This window comes from Salmo salar, chromosome ssa01, assembly GCF_905237065.1.
Source record: "Salmo salar chromosome ssa01, Ssal_v3.1, whole genome shotgun sequence".
In the NCBI taxonomy this organism is placed as follows: Eukaryota; Metazoa; Chordata; class Actinopteri; order Salmoniformes; family Salmonidae; genus Salmo; species Salmo salar.
The window spans coordinates 157,221,704-157,247,292 of NC_059442.1; the positions used below are offsets into that span (position 1 = coordinate 157,221,704).

The 25,589-nt window shown below is 52.1% G+C and overlaps 1 protein-coding gene across 6 annotated transcripts in view; it reads left to right on the plus strand.

Moving 5' to 3' along the window:
• garnl3 (GTPase activating Rap/RanGAP domain like 3) overlaps positions 1-25,589 on the plus strand; it is a 261,207-nt gene that overhangs the window by 206,459 nt on the left and 29,159 nt on the right. For 4 of the 6 annotated variants that reach the window (XM_045692952.1, XM_045692961.1, XM_045692965.1 and 1 more), the window contains exons 23-28: positions 3,512-3,670; positions 3,867-3,933; positions 7,414-7,521; positions 8,072-8,190; positions 9,366-9,501; positions 10,199-10,258. In XM_045692952.1, the coding sequence (XP_045548908.1) occupies positions 3,512-3,670; positions 3,867-3,933; positions 7,414-7,521; positions 8,072-8,190; positions 9,366-9,501; positions 10,199-10,258 (649 nt within the window). The remainder of the gene's footprint in view (positions 1-3,511; positions 3,671-3,866; positions 3,934-7,413; positions 7,522-8,071; positions 8,191-9,365; positions 9,502-10,198; positions 10,259-25,589) is intronic. The other 2 variants (XM_045692975.1, XM_045692967.1) reach the window with 1 other exon arrangement.

Below are 25,589 nucleotides of genomic sequence, written 5' to 3' on the forward strand. Positions count from 1 at the left end.
CCAGTACCAGATCAATGTGGAGCTATATACAGGGAGTACCAGTACCAGATCAATGAAGCTATATACAGGGAGTACCAGTACCAGATCAATGTGGAGCTATATACAGGGAGTACCAGTACCAGATCAATGAAGCTATATACAGGGAGTACCAGTACCAGATCAATGTGGAGCTATATACAGGGAGTACCAGTACCAGATCAATGTGGAGCTATATACAGGGAGTACCAGTACCAGATCAATGTGGAGCTATGTACAGGGAGTACCAGTACCAGATCAATGTGGAGCTATATACAGGGAGTACCAGTACCAGATCAATGTGGAGCTAAATACAGGGAGTACCAGTACCAGATCAATGTGGAGCTATATACAGGGAGTACCAGTACCAGATCAATGAAGCTATATACAGGGAGTACCAGTACCAGATCAATGTGGAGCTATATACAGGGAGTACCAGTACCAGATCAATTAAGCTATATACAGGGAGTACCAGTACCAGATCAATGTGGAGCTATATACAGGGAGTACCAGTACCAGATCAATGTGGAGCTATATACAGGGAGTACCAGTACCAGATCAATGTGGAGCTATGTACAGGGAGTACCAGTACCAGATCAATGTGGAGCTATATACAGGGAGTACCAGTACCAGATCAATGTGGAGCTATATACAGGGAGTACCAGTACCAGATCAATGTGGAGCTATATACAGGGAGTACCAGTACCAGATCAATGTGGAGCTATATACAGGGAGTACCAGTACCAGATCAATGTGGAGCTATGTACTGGGAGTACCAGTACCAGATCAATGTGGAGCTATATACAGGGAGTACCAGTACCAGATCAATGTGGAGCTATATACAGGGAATACCAGTACCAGATCAATGTGGAGCTATGTACAGGGAGTACCAGTGCCAGATCAATGTGGAGCTATATACAGGGAGTACCAGTACCAGATCAATGTGGAGCTATATACAGGGAGTACCAGTACCAGATCAATGTGGAGCTATATACAGGGAGTACCAGTACCAGATCAATGTGGAGCTATATACAGGGAGTACCAGTACCAGATCAATGTGGAGCTATATACAGGGAGTACCAGTACCAGATCAATGTGGAGCTATATACAGGGAGTACCAGTACCAGATCAATGTGAAGCTATATACAGGGAGTACCAGTACCAGATCAATGTGGAGCTATATACAGGGAGTACCAGTACCAGATCAATGTGGAGCTATGTACAGGGAGTACCAGTACCAGATCAATGTGGAGCTATATACAGGGAGTACCAGTACCAGATCAATGAAGCTATATACAGGGAGTACCAGTACCAGATCAATGTGGAGCTATATACAGGGAGTACCATTACCAGATCAATGTGGAGCTAAATACAGGGAGTACCAGTACCAGATCAATGTGGAGCTATATACAGGGAGTACCAGTACCAGATCAATGAAGCTATATACAGGGAGTACCAGTACCAGATCAATGTGGAGCTATATACAGGGAGTACCAGTACCAGATCAATGTGGAGCTATATACAGGGAGTACCAGTACCAGATCAATGTGGAGCTATATACAGGGAGTACCAGTACCAGATCAATGTGGAGCTATGTACAGGGAGTACCAGTACCAGATCAATGTGGAGCTATATACAGGGAGTACCAGTACCAGATCAATGTGGAGCTATATACAGGGAGTACCAGTACCAGATCAATGTGGAGCTATATACAGGGAGTACCAGTACCAGATCAATGTGGTGCTATATTCAGGGAGTACCAGTACCAGATCAATGTGGAGCTATATACAGGGTGTACCGGTACCAGATCACTGTGGAGCTATATACAGGGAGTACCAGTACCAGATCACTGTGGAGCAATATACAGGGAGTACCGGTACCAGATCAATGTGGAGCTATATACAGGGAGTACCGGTACCAGATCAATGTGGAGCTATATACAGGGAGTACCAGTACCAGATCAATGTGGAGCTATATACAGGGAGTACCAGTAACAGATCAATGTGGACCTATGTACAGGGAGTACCAGTACCATATCAATGTGGAGCTATATACAGGGAGTACCAGTACCAGATCAATGTGGAGCTATGTACAGGGAGTACCAGTACCAGATCAATGTGGAGCTATATACAGGGAGTACCAGTACCAGATCAATGTGGAGCTATATACAGGGAATACCAGTACCAGATCAATGTGGAGCTATGTACAGGGAGTACCAGTACCAGATCAATGTGGAGCTATATACAGGGAGTACCAGTACCAGATCAATGAAGCTATATACAGGGAGTACCAGTACCAGATCAATGTGGAGCTATATACAGGGAGTACCAGTACCAGATCAATGTGGAGCTATATACAGGGAGTACCAGTACCAGATCAATGTGGAGCTATATACAGGGAGTACCAGTACCAGATCACTGTGGAGCTATATATAGGGAGTACCAGTACCAGATCAATGTGGAGCTATATACAGGGAGTACCAGTACCAGATCAATGTGGAGCTATATACAGGGAGTACCAGTACCATGATGTGTAAAAGTGTGTGTGTAATGTGTATGTATGTGTGTTTGTGTTGTGTTGGTATCCGTGTGTGTGTGTGAATGTGTGTGTGTTATGTGTGTGTGTGAATGTGTGTTGGTTTTGTGTGGGAGTGTCAATGTAGTGTGTGTGACTGAGTGTGCATATTATGTGTATAGTCTAGTGAGTGTGTATATGGTGTGTATAGTCTAGTGAGTGTGTATATGGTGTGTATAGTCTAGTGAGTGTGCATATTATGTGTATAGTCTAGTGAGTGTGTATATGGTGTGTATAGTCTAGTGAGTGTGTATATGGTGTGTATAGTCTAGTGAGTGTGTATATGGTGTGTATAGTCTAGTGAGTGTGTATATGGTGTGTATAGTCTAGTGAGTGTGTATGGTGTGTATAGTCTAGTGAGTGTGTATATGGTGTGTATAGTCTAGTGAGTGTGTATATGGTGTGTATGGCTATTATGACTTGTGGGTAGAAGTTGTCTTGGAGCCTGTTGGTCTGAGAGCCGATGCTCTGGTACCGTTTGCTGGACGGTAGCAGAGTGAACAGTCTATGACTTGGGTGGCTGGAGTCTTTGGCAATTTTTCGGGCCTTCCTCTAACACCACCTGATAAAAAGTTCCTGGATGGCAGGGAGTTCGGCCCCAGTGATGTACTGGGCTGTCCGCACCACCCTCTGTAGGGCTTTGCGGTCAAGGGCGGTACCTTTGCCATACCAAGCGGTGATGCAGCCAGTTAAGATGCTCTCGATGGTGCAGCTGTAGAACTTTTTGAGCTATTCCATAGCTGCTGTAATGCAACAACAGTAGGTCAGCATTTCACCACAGCTAAGGGAGCTAGTGAATGAGGAGAGGCTCATAGCCATGCACACAGGTATGCATTCACTCACTCACACACACACACACACACACACGCACCTGTGTGAGGCCCACCCTCCTGACCTGCCACCCCCCCAACCCCCTCCCCAGGAGATCTGTCTGTGTGACCCTCCAGTAGTCATGGCCCTGGTGGACGGTCCTACAGGGGAGAACGACAACATGATCTGTGTGGCCTACAAACACCAGTTTGACCTGATCAACGAGAGCACCGGGGACGCATACCGGCTACACCATGTAGACGCCAACCGGGTGAGACCTCCTAACAATATGATTTATGTTGTTATTTACATGACCTTCCACTAACCTGGTTGGTTGACTGAGAAGATAGCTCAACAATGAAGGGGAAGAGTTACAGTTTAGAGGAGAACAGTTAAAGATGGGCCAATGAATGACAATTGAGTAGAATAAATTCAATACAGTGCTCTTCTCTGCCATGTGCACACAGGTCAACTTTGTGGCAGCCATCGATGTGTACGAGGATGGGGAGGCTGGTCTTTTGTTGTGTTACAATTGTGAGTCTCCATTTATCTGGGGTATTTCTACACTCTACACTGTTAGAAAATAACGGTACGGTATTATTACTGGGTTATAAAAATACAAAAATACACATAATGTACCTTCAGAGGTACACATAATGATGTCACATGGTACTGTTCGGTACCTTTTAGGGTACATGTGCGAATAAAGAGTATAATGGTACATTTTTGTACCCCATATTTTACCCTAATACTTGTAGGCTGTATTAGGGTAAAACTACCCCTCAAAATAAGGCCTTATGAAGAGATGAATTATATTGATAACATACACCTTGGAATTCACTTGGTGAAGGCCACCGGACAGAACATGAAGGAATTCACTTGGTGAAGGCCACAGGACAGAAAATGAAGAAATTCACTTGGTGAAGGCCACCGGACAGAACATGAAGGAATTCACTTGGTGAAGGCCACCGGACAGAACATGAAGGAATTCACTTGGTGAAGGCCACCGGACAGAACATGAAGGAATTCACTTGGTGAAGGCCACCGGACAGAACATGAAGGAATTCACTTGGTGAAGGCCACAGGACAGAACATGAAGGAATTCACTTGGTGAAGGCCACCGGACAGAACATGAAGGAATTCACTTGGTGAAGGCCACAGGACAGAACATGAAGGAATTCACTTGGTGAAGGCCACAGGACAGAAAATTAAGAAATTCACTTGGTGAAGGCCACCGGACAGAACATGAAGGAATTCACTTGGTGAAGGCCACCGGACAGAACATGAAGGAATTCACTTGGTGAAGGCCACCGGACAGAACATGAAGAAATTCACTTGGTGAAGGCCACCGGACAGAAAATGAAGGAATTCACTTGGTGAAGGCCACCGGACAGAACATGAAGGAATTCACTTGGTGAAGGCCACCGGACAGAACATGAAGGAATTCACTTGGTGAAGGCCACCGGACAGAACATGAAGGAATTCACTTGGTGAAGGCCACCGGACAGAACATGAAGAAATTCACTTGGTGAAGGCCACCGGACAGAAAATGAAGGAATTCACTTGGTGAAGGCCACCGGACAGAACATGAAGGAATTCACTTGGTGAAGGCCACCGGACAGAACATGAAGGAATTCACTTGGTGAAGGCCACCGGACAGAACATGAAGGAATTCACTTGGTGAAGGCCACCGGACAGAAAATGAAGAAATTCACTTGGTGAAGGCCACAGGACAGAAAATGAAGAAATTCACTTGGTGAAGGCCACCGGACAGAACATGAAGGAATTCACTTGGTGAAGGCCACCGGACAGAACATGAAGGAATTCACTTGGTGAAGGCCACCGGACAGAACATGAAGAAATTCACTTGGTGAAGGCCACCGGACAGAAAATGAAGGAATTCACTTGGTGAAGGCCACCGGACAGAACATGAAGGAATTCACTTGGTGAAGGCCACCGGACAGAAAATGAAGAAATTCACTTGGTGAAGGCCACAGGACAGAAAATGAAGAAATTCACTTGGTGAAGGCCACCGGACAGAACATGAAGGAATTCACTTGGTGAAGGCCACCGGACAGAACATGAAGGAATTCACTTGGTGAAGGCCACCGGACAGAACATGTAGGAATTCACTTGGTGAAGGCCACCGGACAGAACATGAAGGAATTCACTTGGTGAAGGCCACCGGACAGAACATGAAGGAAGTCACTTGGTGAAGGCCACCGGACAGAAAATGAAGAAATTCACTTGGTGAAGGCCACCGGAAAGAACATGAAGGAATTCACTTGGTGAAGGCCACCGGACAGAACATGAAGAAATTCACTTGGTGAAGGCCACCGGACAGAACATGAAGGAATTCACTTGGTGAAGGCCACAGGACAGAAAATGAAGAAATTCACTTGGTGAAGGCCACCGGACAGAACATGAAGGAATTCAACAACAAATACAGTCATGGTTGGTAACCTCATAGGCAAGGCACACTGGAAAATGATATTGGAGGCATTCATTAGTTATTTTTGGCCACTCATGAGTAAAAGTGTTGTACCAGTTTAAGTGGTCTATCAGAAGTACATGTTTGTCACTTATAGAGAACATATTGCTTTGTCACTGTAGTGTTACGATATCAAGGCAAAAAGCATGCTTTTGTACCTGTGGAGAAAGGTACTCTCTGAGGTATGAACTGGGGTACAGTTATGCACCTATAACTAAAAGTACAAAGGAGATTCCTTACAGTGAGATTCCACCCCAGGGACCAGTGGTTGTACTCCTTTAGGACCAAGTCTAAACCTTTATTTCTGAGGGTGTAGTAACGTTTCAATATATATTATCTATTGTCCTCAACACCCATAAATACAAGGTTCCTATATATACACGGTTCCTATATATACAAGGTTCCTATATATACAAGGTTCCTATATATACAAGGTTCCTATATATACAAGGTTCCAATATATACAAGGTTCCTATATATACAAGGTTCCTATATATACAAGGTTCCTATATATACAAGGTTTCTATATATACAAGGTGCCTATATATACAAGGTTCCTATATATACAAGGTTCCTATATATACAAGGTTCCTATTTATACAAGGTTCCTATATATACAAGGTTTCTATATATACAAGGTTCCTATATATACAAGGTTCCTATATATATACACAAGGTTCCTATATATACTAGGTTCCTATATATACAAGGTTCCTATATATACAAGGTTCCTATATATACAAGATTCCTATATATACAAGGTTTCTATATATACAAGGTTCCTATTTATACAAGGTTCCTATATATACAAGGTTCCTATATATACAAGGTTTCTATATATACAAGGTTCCTATATATATATACAAGGTTCCTATATATATACAAGGTTCCTATATATACAAGGTTCTTATATATACAAGGTTCCTATATATACAAGGTTCCTATATATACAAGGTTCCTATATATACAAGGTTCCTATATATATACAAGGTTCCTATATATATACAAGGTTCCTATATATACTAGGTTCCTATATATACAAGGTTCCTATATATACAAGGTTCCTATATATACAAGGTTCCTATATATACAAGGTTCCTATATATATAAGGTTCCTATATATACAAGGTTCCTATATATACAAGGTTCCTATATATACAAGGTTCCTATATATACAAGGTTCCTATATATACAAGGTTCCTATATATATAAGGTTCCTATATATACAAGGTTCCTATATATATAAGGTTCCTATATATATAAGGTTCCTATATATACAAGGTTCCTATATATATAAGGTTCCTATATATATAAGGTTCCTATATATACAAGGTTCCTATATATATAAGGTTCCTATATATACAAGGTTAACGACTGTGTTTCTAGATTTAGACTTATGTTTCTAAACTCGTCTTTCTGTGCAGATACTTGTTCCTATTATGACTTAACAATGACATGGTATAAAGGTATATCGGGTCACTAATATATCCATTCTAATACTGTATATCTCATATGTTCCCCAGATATCTGTTCCTATAAGAAGGTGTGTCCGTTCAATGGGTCCACCCCTATGATCCAGTCTAACGCCTCTGACTTACACTTCAGCTGGAACCAGATGCCCAACGCCATCGGTGAGTAGCACTGGTAACCATAGCAACCAGCAGCCCCACCCTACCCCTCCCCACACCCCGCTCCTTCCCTTGGTCAGCCCAGCCTCCGGCCCTGGCCTGAGCCCCGTCACCATGGTAACATGCAGCGGGTGGCCACCCAGGCTAGGTCGTCCAGAGTGTTTGTCTGTGTCTGTTTGTGTCTGTGTTTGTTTCTGATGATGAAAGCAGAGAATGGCTGTCTAAAGATACATTACACAAGCTACAGTTTCTCTTATGTTAGTATGTGTATGTTTGTACTGTCATGCTGCTTTGACAAACCAATTTTACCCATAGGATTAATTTATTAGGACATTATCTATCCAAACCATCTATCTGAATCTATCAACTCCATTTAGCCAGGTGTTCTTCAGAATGTTGATGCTGTGCTTTGGAATCATAATTACTTCATAGTCATGCACTCATTATTACTGTTGATTCTCCGTTCTGCCTGTAAATGCACTTTTTCTTCTACTATGTCAGCGCATGGGATGTTAATTGTTTATTCAATAACAGGAAGTTGTTGTTGTGTTAGTGTGTGCGTTCCCCTACATCTTGGCCTTCACCACTGACTCCATTGAGATCCGGCTGGTTGTCAACGGTAACCTGGTCTACACAGCTGTCGTGCCAGAGCTCCAGCTGACTGCCTCCAGGGTGAGTTTGATTGACAGGGGGAAGTGTCCAATCATGATTGTAATGAATCTGAGTTATAAAGAGCTTTTCCTACACAACACAAAAGAGAAAGAGAGAGAGAAAGTGTGTGTGTGCGTGCGCACGTGTGTGTGCGTGCATGCGTTCACGAGCGTGTATGTGCCTGTCCGTGTGTGTGTGTGTGTGTGTGTGTGTGTGTGTGTGTGTGTGTGTGTGTGTGTGTTTTTAGAAACAAAATTCTTAGCAATCCTATTTCAATCAGTCTTTATTATCCCGGAGGGACCACACATAAACACTATCAAACACAACTCATACACAACAGAAGGACACATGCAGACTGTACCATTCAACAAAATGAAACACTATCTCATCATGTTGTAGCATGTTGTTGGATTCTAGCTGGAAATAGACTGATACATGTTACCACACTAGAACTTATTGATGACTTTACATGTATAAGGAATGTGTATGTTGGGGTCAATGAAGGGTGGATAGGAACTTGGTGTATGGAAAGTTACTGAGTGAGACAGAAAGTTCATATTCTGTTCACATGTTTCTAAGGAGGGAGGTGAAGGGTAACAGTTAGTGACAAGACACCTCTGGGAGGGAGGCCAAAGGGGCCCACCCCAACAACCCTCCTACTACAGTCCTATCTCACATACGTACACTTCCACGCCCACCAAGGTTCTAGCATCAGGCAGGGCCATGATTACACCAGTGAGAGGAACCAATTAAGTTCCTGCCTAGCAACAGGGATGTCTAGATGTGTAAGGAGTTGACCCCACCTAGTAGGAGGTTATAAATATATGTGATTGTGTAATCATGCTTTGTCTTTGCAGCTGTTGGACCCAATGGGTGAATACATTTGGTTTGAGCTTTTCCTAGTTGTCCGTTTGAGTTTTTACTCTGTTTGTTCAGAACCTAAGACAGGTGATGGTATTATTTCACTAACCAACACCTCTCTCTCTCTCTCTCTCTCTCTCTCTCTCTCTCTCTCTCTTTCTCTCTCTCATTCTTTATCTCCCTCTTCATCTTTCCCCACTTTCTCTTTCACTATCACTCTCTATCTTTCCATCTACCTCTATTAATCTTTCTCCTTCTCCACTTTTTCTCCTCCTCGCCATTTCCTTCAATCCCTTCATCTCTCCCTATCCCTCTCCCCCCATCCCCTCCATCAGTCAGACATCTACTTTGTGTCGTCCGCTCCGGTTAACTCTGCCTCCAACTGCAGCTCCCGGGACACCAGTTCCCAGAGTTCCCCACAGACGCCCACCGGCTACGAGATGCCCGTGTTCCCATCGCCGCTCGGAGACGGTAAGCCTCGCCAAGCAACCAATCACGTTGTAGGATGACAATACAATTGGAAACACACACTTCATCTGCGTCATTTTGGGGGACTGCAGTAGTTAGTGTGTGTAACACACACATCATATGTATGCGCACGTACTCCAGAGTGCTAGTGTGTTACTCTGGACAGAGAGTTGGGTGTGGGACCTGAACTGGGTGTAGTATATAGCATGGGACCTGAACTGGGCTTTAGAGGGGGTAGAGTGTAATATATATCATGGGACCTGAACTGGGTTTTAGAGGGTGTAGGGTGTAGTATATAGCATGGGACCTGAACTGGGCTTTAGAGGGTGTAGGGTGTAGTATATAGCATGGGACCTGAACTGGGCTTTAGAGGGTGTAGGGTGTAGTATATAGCATGGGACCTGAACTGGGCTTTAGAGGGTGAAGCAATGTGTCACCTGCCACATCATTATGATGATGCAAAATAGCACAAGATAGTTTTTGAGTTCCCCTTTAAGATTCTGCCATCTTCTATCTGGTCCTTCTTCTCTTTTCTATTGGTCAACTCTAGTCTTGGAACACTACTAGAACCAATAACATCCCTGTAGTGTTGATCTTTCCAGCTCTGGGGGTGGTGGTGTTAATACTACTGAATGTGTGTGTTCTGTCATACCAGAGTGTGTGTGTGTATTACATAACCTTGTTCTGGTCCCTGGTTCAGATTCTATACGGATCCCCTATGGTACCAAGCTATCCCTGTACATGTCTAAGGATGCCGAAGGTACTTCAAGGAGTCTCCCACTGCTCCTCCGGTTTGTCCCAAATGGCATTGTTTTCCTTATATAGTGCACTACTTCTGACCAGAGCCCTGGCCCCTGGTCAGAAGCAGTGCACTATATAGGGAATCAGGTGCCATTTGGGACACAGCCCTCCCTCTTCATCTAGCTGCACATGCTGCCCTACTAACATGCACGGAAAATAACTCACCTTTTAGTTTTTTTTATATGAAGCGGCATGTTTGACTGAATGTCAGTTGAATGTTAAGTGAACATTCTGTCTTCCCCATCACACCTTCTCTCTGTCAGAGTGACTGGGAAATGGAGAGAGTGAAAAAGTAAAAAAGGAAAGAAGAAATGGAGGATAGAGAGGGGGAGAGTGAGAGATGGAGAGAGAGGTAGAGAGATGCGGATTCAGAAAGGTATGCATGTGAGAGAGATGGGAGAATGTTTGCGATAGAGAGAGAGAGAAGAGGGGGAATGAAAGAGAGAGAAAGAGAGAGCAAGACAGAGGGGAGGAGAAGACACGTCTGCCGCAGCATGATTTACAGATTGCACTGTCACCATGGAAACTTTTGTCAAAACCCCCTCTCCCATTCAGAGTGGTGGTCTAAATAGAGGTGCCACAATCTAGGGGGAAGGAGGGAGAGATTGAGGGGGGGCTGACAAAAATCCCATCCTCTAACCGACTGCCTATGCCTGCCGTTTCTGCTCTATGGGGAGAGCTGCTTTTCCACTGGTAGACAATTGGCTCACTTTGAGATCAGATTTGTTGACACCAGTAACATGTGAATACAAAATGCTGAGACTGATGTGTGGATTGGACAGTCAAACTACCTCTAGTAGTATTCCACCAATCCTGAACCATGTTTAATCATGGAATCATATCCTATTCTGATTAGAGGATTGGACGGTTATAAAACATAACAAATCAAATATTCCAAAACTCTTATGGAGCCTTTATTTTGTTAGATTCTAGATCATTTACCCTGGAGCAGAAACGCATGTGGAATATATAGATCCACGCGATTATATATCCCAGATGGCTGCATGCTTTTTGTTGTTGGTATATTTCATATCTATTTGGTTTATTATTAATATTTCTGTCTGTCTGGTATTGTTACGGGAGAGAGGGGTCGGTAACAGTGAGTCAGTGAACCTGTCATAACAAAGGGAGTGACCCCTTTTCTCCCAGAATGCTGTTTGCGTCACCTTTGACCCCGTGACATTTCAGAACGGCGGTCTGTTTGGCGCAGTGCAGCCTTCCATCGCATCAGACAGTCACATAGCTGCGTGTGCGTTAGTATTACCATTCTGTCTTGATCTAGTGAAACACTGCATTAGACTATGAGCATTCACTGCCACCTAGTGGTTAGATTTAACCATTGCAAGCCAATACACCTGCATCATGTTCATTAGGGCAGAACGTAACAAAATGTTTTGCAACTTTCTTTTGGCACGTTGGGTGCCTAAAGATCCCACCCCTACTATAGTCTGGAATACAACAGACTATAGAGACTGGAATACAGCAGACTATAGAGACTGGAATAGAGCAGATTATAGAGACTAGACTACAGCAGACTATAGAGACTGGACTACAGATGATTATACTGGAATAAAGCAGACTATAGAGACTGGAATACAACAGATTATAGAGACTGGAATACAGCAGACTATAGAGACTGGAATAGAGCAGATTATAGAGACTGGAATACAGCAGATTATAGAGACTGGAATACAGCAGACTATAGAGACTGGAATACAGCAGACTATAGAGACTGGAATACAGCAAACTATAGAGACTGGAATACAGCAGACTATAGAGACTTGAATACAGATGATTATACTGGAATACAGCAGACTATAGAGACTGGAATACAGCAGACTATAGAGACTGGAATACAGCAGATTATAGAGACTGGAATAGAGCAGATTATAGAGACTGGAATAGAGCAGATTATAGAGACTGGAATACAGCAGACTATAGAGACTGGAATAGAGCAGATTATAGAGACTGGAATAGAGCAGATTATAGAGACTGGAATAGAGCAGATTATAGAGACCGGAATACAGCAGACTACAGAGACTGGAATACAGCACACTATAGAGGCTGGAATGCAGCAGATTATAGAGACTGGAATACAGCAGATTATAGAGACTGGAATACAGCAGACTATAGAGACTGGAATATAGCAGACTATAGAGACTTGAATACAGCAGACTATAGAGACTGGAATACAGCAGACTATAATGACTGGAATACAGCAGACTACAGAGACTGGAATACAGCAGATTACAGAGACTAAAATACAGCAGATTACAGAGACTGGAATGCAGCAGATTACAGAGACTGGAATACAGCAGATTATAGAGACTGGAATACAGCAGACTATAGAGACTGGAATACAGCAGACTATAGAGACTGGAATACAGTAGATTACAGAGACTGGAATACAGCAGATTATAGAGACTGGAATAGAGCAGATTATAGAGACTGGAATAGAGCAGATTATAGCGACCGGAATACAGCAGACTACAGAGACTGGAATACAGCACACTATAGAGGCTGGAATGCAGCAGATTATAGAGACTGGAATACATCAGACTATAGAGACTGGAATACAGCAGACTATAGAGACTGGAATACAGCAGACTATAAAGACTGGAATACAGCAGACTACAGAGACTGGAATACAGCAGATTACAGAGACTAGAATACAGCAGATTACAGAGACTGGAATGCAGCAGATTACAGAGACTGGAATACAGCAGATTATAGAGACTGGAATACAGCAGATTATAGAGACTGGAATACAGCAGACTATAGAGACTGGAATACATCAGACTATAGAGACTGGAATACATCAGATTATAGAGACTGGAATACAGCAGACTATAGAGACTGGAATACAGCAGAATATAGAGACTGGAATACAGCAGACTATAGAGACTGGAATACAGCAGACTATAGAGACTGGAATACAGCAGACTATAGAGACTGGAATACAGCAGATTATAGAGACTGGAATACAGCAGACTATAGAGACTGGAATACAGCAGACTATAGAGACTGGAATACAGCAGACTATAGAGACTGGAATACAGCAAACTATAGAGACTGGAATACAGCAGACTATAGAGACTGGAATACAGCAGATTATAGAGACTGGAATACAGCAGATTATAGAGACTGGAATACAGCAGACTACAGAGACTGGAATACAGCAGACTATAGAGACTGGAATACAGCAGACTACAGAGACTGGAATACAGCAGACTATAGAGACTGGAATACAGCAGACTATAGAGACTGGAATACAGCAGACTATAGAGACTGGAATACAGCAGACTACAGAGACTGGAATACAGCAGACTATAGAGACTGGAATACAGCAGATTATAGAGACTGGAATACAGCAGACTATAGAGACTGGAATACATCAGACTATAGAGACTGGAATACATCAGACTATAGAGACTGGAATACAGCAGATGATAGAGACTGGAATACAGCAGATTATAGAGACTGGAATACAGCAGACTATAGAGACTGGAATATAGCAGACTATAGAGACTGGAATTCTGTAACGATCGTCGTGCAGGAAGGAAGAAGTGGACCAAGGCGCAGCTGGGAGCGAACACGTTATTTATTACAGACTGAAATAACACGGTCAAAACAGAGAATAAACGTATCGCTACTGCTCCAACAAAAAGAGACAACAACCCACAAACATCGTGGGGGGAAAAGGAACTTAAATATGATTCCCCAATCAGAGGCAACTAGCGACAGCTGTCTCTGATTGGGAATCGACAGCACCCAACATAGAAATACGCCCCAAAGCAAGGCTATACCAAAAACATAGAAAATAAACTATAGAAATGCCACACCCTGACCAAAATAGAAGAGTTCACCTGGTCAGGGCGTGACAGTACCCCCCCTCCAACGGTGCGTACTCCGGCGCACCAACCTAAAGTCTATTAGGGGGGACCCGGGTGGGCGCCTCACCCTCGGTGGAGGCTCTGGCCCCGGGCGTGTTTCTCCCCCTGTCTCCACCCTAGCCCTACCCCTCTGGCCCGGACTGGACCACGGTGGAGCGACATGCTCAGGCTCCGGAGCGGAGCCGCCGACCGGAACAGGACTGGTCACCGGTGGACCGGACACAGGCCGTGCCGGACTGTGGACACGCGCCGTGGGCCTGGTGCGGGGAACAGGGACGGGCCGGACAGGACCGGGGACACGCACCACCAACCTGGTGCGGGGAGCAGGGACGGGCCGGACTGGACTGGGGGCACACACCACTGGCTTGGTGCGGGGAGCAGGGATGGGCCGGAGGGGACTGGGGACACGCACCACTGGCTTGGTGCGGGGAGCAGGGATGGGCCGGACAGGACTGGGGACACGCACCACTAACCTGGTGCGGGGAGCAGGGACGGGCCGGACTGGACTGTGACTGCACACCGGCGACACAGTGCGCATAAGCGGAGCCGGATATCCTGGACCGAGGAGGCGCACTGGAGGTCTGGAGTGCACAGCTGACATCACCCGTTCTGGCTCAACACCCACCTTAGCCTGGCAAGTGTGGAGCGCTGGCACAGAACGCACTGGGCTGTGCAGCCGTACCGGAGACACAGTGCGCGTCCTCGGCGCAGGATACATCGGACCGAGAAGGGGCACCGGAGGCCAGGAGCGCTGAGCCGGCACAACACGTCCTCGCTGAACACTCCCCCTAGCCCGGCAAATGTGGGGCGCTGGCACAGAGCGCACTGGGCTGTGCAGGCGCACTGGCAATACCGTGCGCACCTCTGCTACCCAAGGCTCTTCCTCCACGCTGTCCCTACGCAGGTCCTCCAGGACCTGCCACATCTCTGCCTCCTCCTTCGCCGTTATCCCCCACGAGAGCAGTGGTCTGGGCTCTTCCTCTGCCCTACCGGACCACCCCATTAGCCCCCCCCCCAAAAAATTATTGGGGGTGTCTTCCGGGCCTCCTCGACCGCCGCCTGCGACTCCTTCCACCGGCTGGCATCACCTCCTCGACCTGGGAATCCTTCCACCAGGGTCCTTTCCCCGACATGATCTCCTCCCAGGTCCAGAACTCCTTTCCCTCGCGAGCCCATCTCTCGCGCTCCTTTTCCTCCCGCTGCTTGGTCCTGGTTTGGTGGGTTGTTCTGTAACGATCGTCGTGCAGGAAGGAAGAAGTGGACCAAGGCGCAGCTGGGAGCGAACACATGTTATTTATTACAGACTGAAATAACACGGTCAAAACAGAGAATAAACGTATCACTACTGCTCCAACAAAAAGAGACAACAACCCACAAACATCGTGGGGGGAAAAGGAACTTAAATATGATTCCCCAATCAGAGGCAACTAGCGACAGCTGTCTCTGATTGGGAATCGACAGCACCCAACATAGAAATACGCCCCAAAGCAAGGCTATACCAAAAACATAGAAAATAAACTATAGAAATGCCACACCCTGACCAAAATAGAAGAGTTCACCTGGTCAGGGCGTGACAGTACCCCCCCTCCAACGGTGCGTACTCCCGGCGCACCAACCTAAAGTCTATTAGGGGGGGGGACCCGGGTGGGCGCCTCACCCTCGGTGGAGGCTCTGGCCCCGGGCGTGTTTCTCCCCCTGCCTCCACCCTAGCCCTACCCCTCTGGCCCGGACTGGACCACGGTGGAGCGGCATGCTCAGGCTCCGGAGCGGAGCCGCCGACCGGAACAGGACTGGTCACCTGTGGACCGGACACAGGCCGTGCCGGACTGTGGACACCCGCCGTGGGCCTGGTGCGGGGAACAGGGACGGGCCGGACAGGACCGGGGACACGCACCACCAACCTGGTGCGGGGAGCAGGGACGGGCCGGACTGGACTGGGGACACGCACCACCGGCTTGGTGCGGGGAGCCGGGATGGGCCGGACAGGACTGTGGACATGCACCACTAACCTGGTGCGGGGAGCAGGGACGGGCCGGACAGGACTGGGGACACGCACCACTAACTTGGTGCGGGGAGCAGGGACGGGCCGGACTGGACTGGGGGCACACACCACTGGCTTGGTGCGGGGAGCAGGGACGGTCCGGACTGGACTGGGGACGCGCACCACTAAACTGGTGCGGGGAGCAGGGATGGGCCGGACAGGACTGGGGGCACACACCACTGGCTTGGTGCAGGGAGCGGGGATGGGCCGGAGGGGACTGGGGACACGCACCACTGGCTTGGTGCGGGGAGCAGGGATGGGCCGGACAGGACTGGGGACACGCACCACTAACCTGGTGCGGGGAGCAGGGACGGGCCGGACTGGACTGTGACCGCACACCGGCGACACAGTGCGCATAAGCGGAGCCGGATATCCTGGACCGAGGAGGCGCACTGGAGGTCTGGAGTGCACAGCTGACATCACCCGTTCTGGCTCAACACCCACCTTAGCCTGGCAAGTGTGGAGCGCTGGCACAGAACGCACTGGGCTGTGCAGCCGTACCGGAGACACAGTGCGCGTCCTCGGCGCAGGATACATCGGACCGAGAAGGGGCACCGGAGGCCAGGAGCGCTGAGCCGGCACAACACGTCCTCGCTGAACACTCCCCTAGCCCGGCAAATGTGGGGCGCTGGCACAGAGCGCACTGGGCTGTGCAGGCGCACTGGCAATACCGTGCGCACCTCTGCTACCCAAGGCTCTTCCTCCACGCTGTCCCTACGCAGGTCCTCCAGGACCTGCCACATCTCTGCCTCCTCCTTCGCCGTTATCCCCCACGAGAGCAGTGGTCTGGGCTCTTCCTCTGCCCTTCCGGACCACCCCATTAGCCCCCCCCCCAAAAAATTATTGGGGGTGTCTTCCGGGCCTCCTCGACCGCCGCCTGCGACTCCTTCCACCGGCTGGCATCACCTCCTCGACCTGGGAATCCTTCCGCCAGGGTCCTTTCCCCGACATGATCTCCTCCCAGGTCCAGAACTCCTTTCCCTCGCGAGCCCATCTCTCGCGCTCCTTTTCCTCCCGCTGCTTGGTCCTGGTTTGGTGGGTTGTTCTGTAACGATCGTCGTGCAGGAAGGAAGAAGTGGACCAAGGCGCAGCTGGGAGCGAACACATGTTATTTATTACAGACTGAAATAACACGGTCAAAACAGAGAATAAACGTATCGCTACTGCTCCAACAAAAGAGACAACAACCCACAAACATCGTGGGGGAAAAGGAACTTAAATATGATTCCCCAATCAGAGGCAACTAGCGACAGCTGTCTCTGATTGGGAATCGACAGCACCCAACATAGAAATACGCCCCAAAGCAAGGCTATACCAAAAACATAGAAAATAAACTATAGAAATGCCACACCCTGACCAAAATAGAAGAGTTCACCTGGTCAGGGCGTGACAGTACCCCCTCCAACGGTGCGTACTCCCGGCGCACCAACCTAAAGTCTATTAGGGGGGGGGACCCGGGTGGGCGCCTCACCCTCGGTGGAGGCTCTGGCCCCGGGCGTGTTTCTCCCCCTGCCTCCACCCTAGCCCTACCCCTCTGGCCCGGACTGGACCACGGTGGAGCGGCATGCTCAGGCTCCGGAGCGGAGCCGCCGACCGGAACAGGACTGGTCACCGGTGGACCGGACACAGGCCGTGCCGGACTGTGGACACGCGCCGTGGGCCTGGTGCGGGGAGCAGGGACGGGCCGGACTGGACTGGGGACACGCACCACTAACCTGGTGCGGGGAGCAGGGACGGGCCGGACTGGACTGGGGGCACACACCACTGGCTTGGTGCGGGGAGCAGGGACGGGCCGGACTGGACTGGGGACGCGCACCACTAACCTGGTGCGGGGAGCAGGGATGGGCCGGACAGGACTGGGGACACGCACCACTAACCTGGTGCGGGGAGCAGGGACGGGCCGGACTGGACTGGGGGCACACACCACTGGCTTGGTGCGGGGAGCAGGGATGGGCCGGACAGGACTGGGGACACGCACCACTGGCTTGGTGCGGGGAGCAGGGATGGGCCGGACAGGACTGGGGACACGCACCACTAACCTGGTGCGGGGAGCAGGGACGGGCCGGACTGGACTGTGACCGCACACCGGCGACACAGTGCGCATAAGCGGCGCCGGATATCCTGGACCGAGGAGGCGCACTGGAGGTCTGGAGTGCACAGCTGACATCACCCGTTCTGGCTCAACACCCACCTTAGCCTGGCAAGTGTGGAGCGCTGGCACAGAACGCACTGGGCTGTGCAGCCGTACCGGAGACACAGTGCGCGTCCTCGGCGCAGGATACATCGGACCGAGAAGGGGCACCGGAGGCCAGGAGCGCTGAGCCGGCACAACACGTCCTCGCTGAACACTCCCCCTAGCCCGGCAAATGTGGGGCGCTGGCACAGAGCGCACTGGGCTGTGCAGGCGCACTGGCAATACCGTGCGCACCTCTGCTACCCAAGGCTCTTCCTCCACGCTGTCCCTACGCAGGTCCTCCAGGACCTGCCACATCTTTGCCTCCTCCTTCGCCGTTATCCCCCACGAGAGCAGTGGTCTGGGCTCTTCCTCTGCCCTTCCGGACCACCCCATTAGCCCCCCCAAAATGTTTTCTTGGGGGTGTCTTCCGGGCCTCCTCGACCGCCGCCTGCGACTCCTTCCACCGGCTGGCATCACCTCCTCGACCTGGGAATCCTTCCGCCAGGGTCCTTTCCCCGACATGATCTCCTCCCAGGTCCAGAACTCCTTTCCCTCGCGAGCCCATCTCTCGCGCTCCTTTTCCTCCCGCTGCTTGGTCCTGGTTTGGTGGGTTGTTCTGTAACGATCGTCGTGCAGGAAGGAAGAAGTGGACCAAGGCGCAGCTGGGAGCGAACACATGTTATTTATTACAGACTGAAATAACACGGTCAAAACAGAGAATAAACGTATCGCTACTGCTCCAACAAAAAGAGACAACAACCCACAAACATCGTGGGGGGAAAAAGAACTTAAATATGATTCCCCAATCAGAGGCAACTAGCGACAGCTGTCTCTGATTGGGAATCGACAGCACCCAACATAGAAATACGCCCCAAAGCAAGGCTATACCAAAAACATAGAAAATAAACTATAGAAATGCCACACCCTGACCAAAATAGAAGAGTTCACCTGGTCAGGGCGTGACAGTACCCCCCCTCCAACAGTGCGTACTCCCGGCGCACCAACCTAAAGTCTATTAGGGGGGGGGACCCGGGTGGGCGCCTCACCCTCGGTGGAGGCTCTGGCCCCGGGCGTGTTTCTCCCCCTGCCTCCACCCGAGCCCTACCCCTCTGGCCCGGACTGGACCACGGTGGAGCGGCATGCTCAGGCTCCGGAGCGGAGCCGCCAACCGGAACAGGACTGGTCACCGGTGGACCGGACACAGGCCGTGCCGGACTGTGGACACGCGCCGTGGGCCTGGTGCGGGGAGCAGGGACGGGCCGGACTGGACTGGGGACACGCACCACCGGCTTGGTGCGGGGAGCCGGGATGGGCCGGACAGGACTGTGGACACGCACCACTAACCTGGTGCGGGGAGCAGGGACGGGCCGGACAGGACTGGGGACACGCACCACTAACCTGGTGCGGGGAGCAGGGACGGGCCGGACTGGACTGGGGGCACACACCACTGGCTTTGTGCGGGGAGCAGGGACGGGCCGGACTGGACTGGGGACGCGCACCACTAACCTGGTGCGGGGAGCAGGGATGGGCCGGACAGGACTGGGGACACGCACCACTAACCTGGTGCGGGGAGCAGGGACGGGCCGGACTGGACTGGGGGCACACACCACTGGCTTGGTGCGGGGAGCAGGGATGGGCCGGACAGGACTGGGGACACGCACCACTGGCTTGGTGCGGGGAGCAGGGATGGGCCGGACAGGACTGGGGACACGCACCACTAACCTGGTGCGGGGAGCAGGGACGGGCCGGACTGGACTGTGACCGCACACCGGCGACACAGTGCGCATAAGCGGCGCCGGATATCCTGGACCGAGGAGGCGCACTGGAGGTCTGGAGTGCACAGCTGACATCACCCGTTCTGGTTCAACACCCACCTTAGCCTGGCAAGTGTGGAGCGCTGGCACAGAACGCACTGGGCTGTGCAGCCGTACCGGAGACACAGTGCGCGTCCTCGGCGCAGGATACATCGGACCGAGAAGGGGCACCGGAGGCCAGGAGCGCTGAGCCGGCACAACACGTCCTCGCTGAACACTCCCCCTAGCCCGGCAAATGTGGGGCGCTGGCACAGAGCGCACTGGGCTGTGCAGGCGCACTGGCAATACCGTGCGCACCTCTGCTACCCAAGGCTCTTCCTCCACGCTGTCCCTACGCAGGTCCTCCAGGACCTGCCACATATTTGCCTCCTCCTTCGCCGTTATCCCCCACGAGAGCAGTGGTCTGGGCTCTTCCTCTGCCCTTCCGGACCACCCCATTAGCCCCCCCAAAATGTTTTCTTGGGGGTGTCTTCCGGGCCTCCTCGACCGCCGCCTGCGACTCCTTCCACCGGCTGGCATCACCTCCTCGACCTGGGAATCCTTCCGCCAGGGTCCTTTCCCCGACATGATCTCCTCCCAGGTCCAGAACTCCTTTCCCTCGCGAGCCCATCTCTCGCGCTCCTTTTCCTCCCGCTGCTTGGTCCTGGTTTGGTGGGTTGTTCTGTAACGATCGTCGTGCAGGAAGGAAGAAGTGGACCAAGGCGCAGCTGGGAGCGAACACATGTTATTTATTACAGACTGAAATAACACGGTCAAAACAGAGAATAAACGTATCGCTACTGCTCCAACAAAAAGAGACAACAACCCACAAACATCGTGGGGGGAAAAGGAACTTAAATATGATTCCCCAATCAGAGGCAACTAGCGACAGCTGTCTCTGATTGGGAATCGACAGCACCCAACATAGAAATACGCCCCAAAGCAAGGCTATACCAAAAACATAGAAAATAAACTATAGAAATGCCACACCCTGACCAAAATAGAAGAGTTCACCTGGTCAGGGCGTGACAGTACCCCCCCTCCAACGGTGCGTACTCCCGGCGCACCAACCTAAAGTCTATTAGGGGGGGGGACCCGGGTGGGCGCCTCACCCTCGGTGGAGGCTCTGGCCCCGGGCGTGTTTCTCCCCCTGCCTCCACCCTAGCCCTACCCCTCTGGCCCGGACTGGACCACGGTGGAGCGGCATGCTCAGGCTCCGGAGCGGAGCCGCCAACCGGAACAGGACTGGTCACCGGTGGACCGGACACAGGCCGTGCCGGACTGTGGACACGCGCCGTGGGCCTGGTGCGGGGAGCAGGGACGGGCCGGACTGGACTGGGGACACGCACCACCGGCTTGGTGCGGGGAGCCGGGATGGGCCGGACAGGACTGTGGACACGCACCACTAACCTGGTGCGGGGAGCAGGGACGGGCCGGACAGGACTGGGGACACGCACCACTAACCTGGTGCGGGGAGCAGGGACGGGCCGGACTGGACTGGGGGCACACACCACTGGCTTGGTGCGGGGAGCAGGGACGGGCCGGACTGGACTGGGGACGCGCACCACTAACCTGGTGCGGGGAGCAGGGATGGGCCGGACAGGACTGGGGACACGCACCACTAACCTGGTGCGGGGAGCAGGGACGGGCCGGACTGGACTGGGGGCACACACCACTGGCTTGGTGCGGGGAGCAGGGATGGGCCGGACAGGACTGGGGACACGCACCACTGGCTTGGTGCGGGGAGCAGGGATGGGCCGGACAGGACTGGGGACACGCACCACTAACCTGGTGCGGGGGAGCAGGGACGGGCCGGACTGGACTGTGACCGCACACCGGCGACACAGTGCGCATAAGCGGCGCCGGATATCCTGGACCGAGGAGGCGCACTGGAGGTCTGGAGTGCACAGCTGACATCACCCGTTCTGGCTCAACACCCACCTTAGCCTGGCAAGTGTGGAGCGCTGGCACAGAACGCACTGGGCTGTGCAGCCGTACCGGAGACACAGTGCGCGTCCTCGGCGCAGGATACATCGGACCGAGAAGGGGCACCGGAGGCCAGGAGCGCTGAGCCGGCACAACACGTCCTCGCTGAACACTCCCCCTAGCCCGGCAAATGTGGGGCGCTGGCACAGAGCGCACTGGGCTGTGCAGGCGCACTGGCAATACCGTGCGCACCTCTGCTACCCAAGGCTCTTCCTCCACGCTGTCCCTACGCAGGTCCTCCAGGACCTGCCACATCTTTGCCTCCTCCTTCGCCGTTATCCCCCACGAGAGCAGTGGTCTGGGCTCTTCCTCTGCCCTTCCGGACCACCCCATTAGCCCCCCCAAAAAATTTTCTTGGGGGTGTCTTCCGGGCCTCAAAGACCGCCGCCTGCGACTCCTTCCACCGGCTGGCATCACCTCCTCGACCTGGGAATCCTTCCGCCAGGGTCCTTTCCCCGACATGATCTCCTCCCAGGTCCAGAACTCCTTTCCCTCGCGAGCCCATCTCTCGCTCTCCTTTTCCTCCCGCTGCTTGGTCCTGGTTTGGTGGGTTGTTCTGTAACGATCGTCGTGCAGGAAGGAAGAAGTGGACCAAGGCGCAGCTGGGAGCGAACACATGTTATTTATTACAGACTGAAATAACACGGTCAAAACAGAGAATAAACGTATCGCTACTGCTCCAACAAAAAGAGACAACAACCCACAAACATCGTGGGGGGAAAAGGAACTTAAATATGATTCCCCAATCAGAGGCAACTAGCGACAGCTGTCTCTGATTGGGAATCGACAGCACCCAACATAGAAATACGCCCCAAAGCAAGGCTATACCAAAAACATAGAAAATAAACTATAGAAATGCCACACCCTGACCAAAATAGAAGAGTTCACCTGGTCAGGGCGTGACAGTACCCCCCCTCCAACAGTGCGTACTCCCGGCGCACCAACCTAAAGTCTATTAGGGGGGGGGACCCGGGTGGGCGCCTCACCCTCGGTGGAGGCTCTGGCCCCGGGCGTGTTTCTCCCCTGCCTCCACCCTAGCCCTACCCCTCTGGCCCGGACTGGACCACGGTGGAGCGGCATGCTCAGGCTCCGGAGCGGAGCCGCCAACCGGAACAGGACTGGTCACCGGTGGACCGGACACAGGCCGTGCCGGACTGTGGACACGCGCCGTGGGCCTGGTGCGGGGAGCAGGGACGGGCCGGACTGGACTGGGGACACGCACCACCGGCTTGGTGCGGGGAGCCGGGATGGGCCGGACAGGACTGTGGACACGCACCACTAACCTGGTGCGGGGAGCAGGGACGGGCCGGACAGGACTGGGGACACGCACCACTAACCTGGTGCGGGGAGCAGGGACGGGCCGGACTGGACTGGGGGCACACACCACTGGCTTTGTGCGGGGAGCAGGGACGGGCCGGACTGGACTGGGGACGCGCACCACTAACCTGGTGCGGGGAGCAGGGATGGGCCGGACAGGACTGGGGACACGCACCACTAACCTGGTGCGGGGAGCAGGGACGGGCCGGACTGGACTGGGGGCACACACCACTGGCTTGGTGCGGGGAGCAGGGATGGGCCGGACAGGACTGGGGACACGCACCACTGGCTTGGTGCGGGGAGCAGGGATGGGCCGGACAGGACTGGGGACACGCACCACTAACCTGGTGCGGGGAGCAGGGACGGGCCGGACTGGACTGTGACCGCACACCGGCGACACAGTGCGCATAAGCGGCGCCGGATATCCTGGACCGAGGAGGCGCACTGGAGGTCTGGAGTGCACAGCTGACATCACCCGTTCTGGCTCAACACCCACCTTAGCCTGGCAAGTGTGGAGCGCTGGCACAGAACGCACTGGGCTGTGCAGCCGTACCGGAGACACAGTGCGCGTCCTCGGCGCAGGATACATCGGACCGAGAAGGGGCACCGGAGGCCAGGAGCGCTGAGCCGGCACAACACGTCCTCGCTGAACACTCCCCTAGCCCGGCAAATGTGGGCGCTGGCACAGAGCGCACTGGGCTGTGCAGGCGCACTGGCAATACCGTGCGCACCTCTGCTACCCAAGGCTCTTCCTCCACGCTGTCCCTACGCAGGTCCTCCAGGACCTGCCACATATTTGCCTCCTCCTTCGCCGTTATCCCCCACGAGAGCAGTGGTCTGGGCTCTTCCTCTGCCCTTCCGGACCACCCCATTAGCCCCCCCAAAATGTTTTCTTGGGGGTGTCTTCCGGGCCTCCTCGACCGCCGCCTGCGACTCCTTCCACCGGCTGGCATCACCTCCTCGACCTGGGAATCCTTCCGCCAGGGTCCTTTCCCCGACATGATCTCCTCCCAGGTCCAGAACTCCTTTCCCTCGCGAGCCCATCTCTCGCGCTCCTTTTCCTCCCGCTGCTTGGTCCTGGTTTGGTGGGTTGTTCTGTAACGATCGTCGTGCAGGAAGGAAGAAGTGGACCAAGGCGCAGCTGGGAGCGAACACATGTTATTTATTACAGACTGAAATAACACGGTCAAAACAGAGAATAAACGTATCGCTACTGCTCCAACAAAAAGAGACAACAACCCACAAACATCGTGGGGGGAAAAGGAACTTAAATATGATTCCCCAATCAGAGGCAACTAGCGACAGCTGTCTCTGATTGGGAATCGACAGCACCCAACATAGAAATACGCCCCAAAGCAAGGCTATACCAAAAACATAGAAAATAAACTATAGAAATGCCACACCCTGACCAAAATAGAAGAGTTCACCTGGTCAGGGCGTGACAGTACCCCCCTCCAACGGTGCGTACTCCCGGCGCACCAACCTAAAGTCTATTAGGGGGGACCCGGGTGGGCGCCTCACCCTCGGTGGAGGCTCTGGCCCCGGGCGTGTTTCTCCCCCTGCCTCCACCCTAGCCCTACCCCTCTGGCCCGGACTGGACCACGGTGGAGCGGCATGCTCAGGCTCCGGAGCGGAGCCGCCAACCGGAACAGGACTGGTCACCGGTGGACCGGACACAGGCCGTGCCGGACTGTGGACACGCGCCGTGGGCCTGGTGCGGGGAGCAGGGACGGGCCGGACTGGACTGGGGACACGCACCACCGGCTTGGTGCGGGGAGCCGGGATGGGCCGGACAGGACTGTGGACACGCACCACTAACCTGGTGCGGGGAGCAGGGACGGGCCGGACAGGACTGGGGACACGCACCACTAACCTGGTGCGGGGGAGCAGGGACGGGCCGGACTGGACTGGGGGCACACACCACTGGCTTGGTGCGGGGAGCAGGGACGGGCCGGACTGGACTGGGGACGCGCACCACTAACCTGGTGCGGGGAGCAGGGATGGGCCGGACAGGACTGGGGACACGCACCACTAACCTGGTGCGGGGAGCAGGGACGGGCCGGACTGGACTGGGGGCACACACC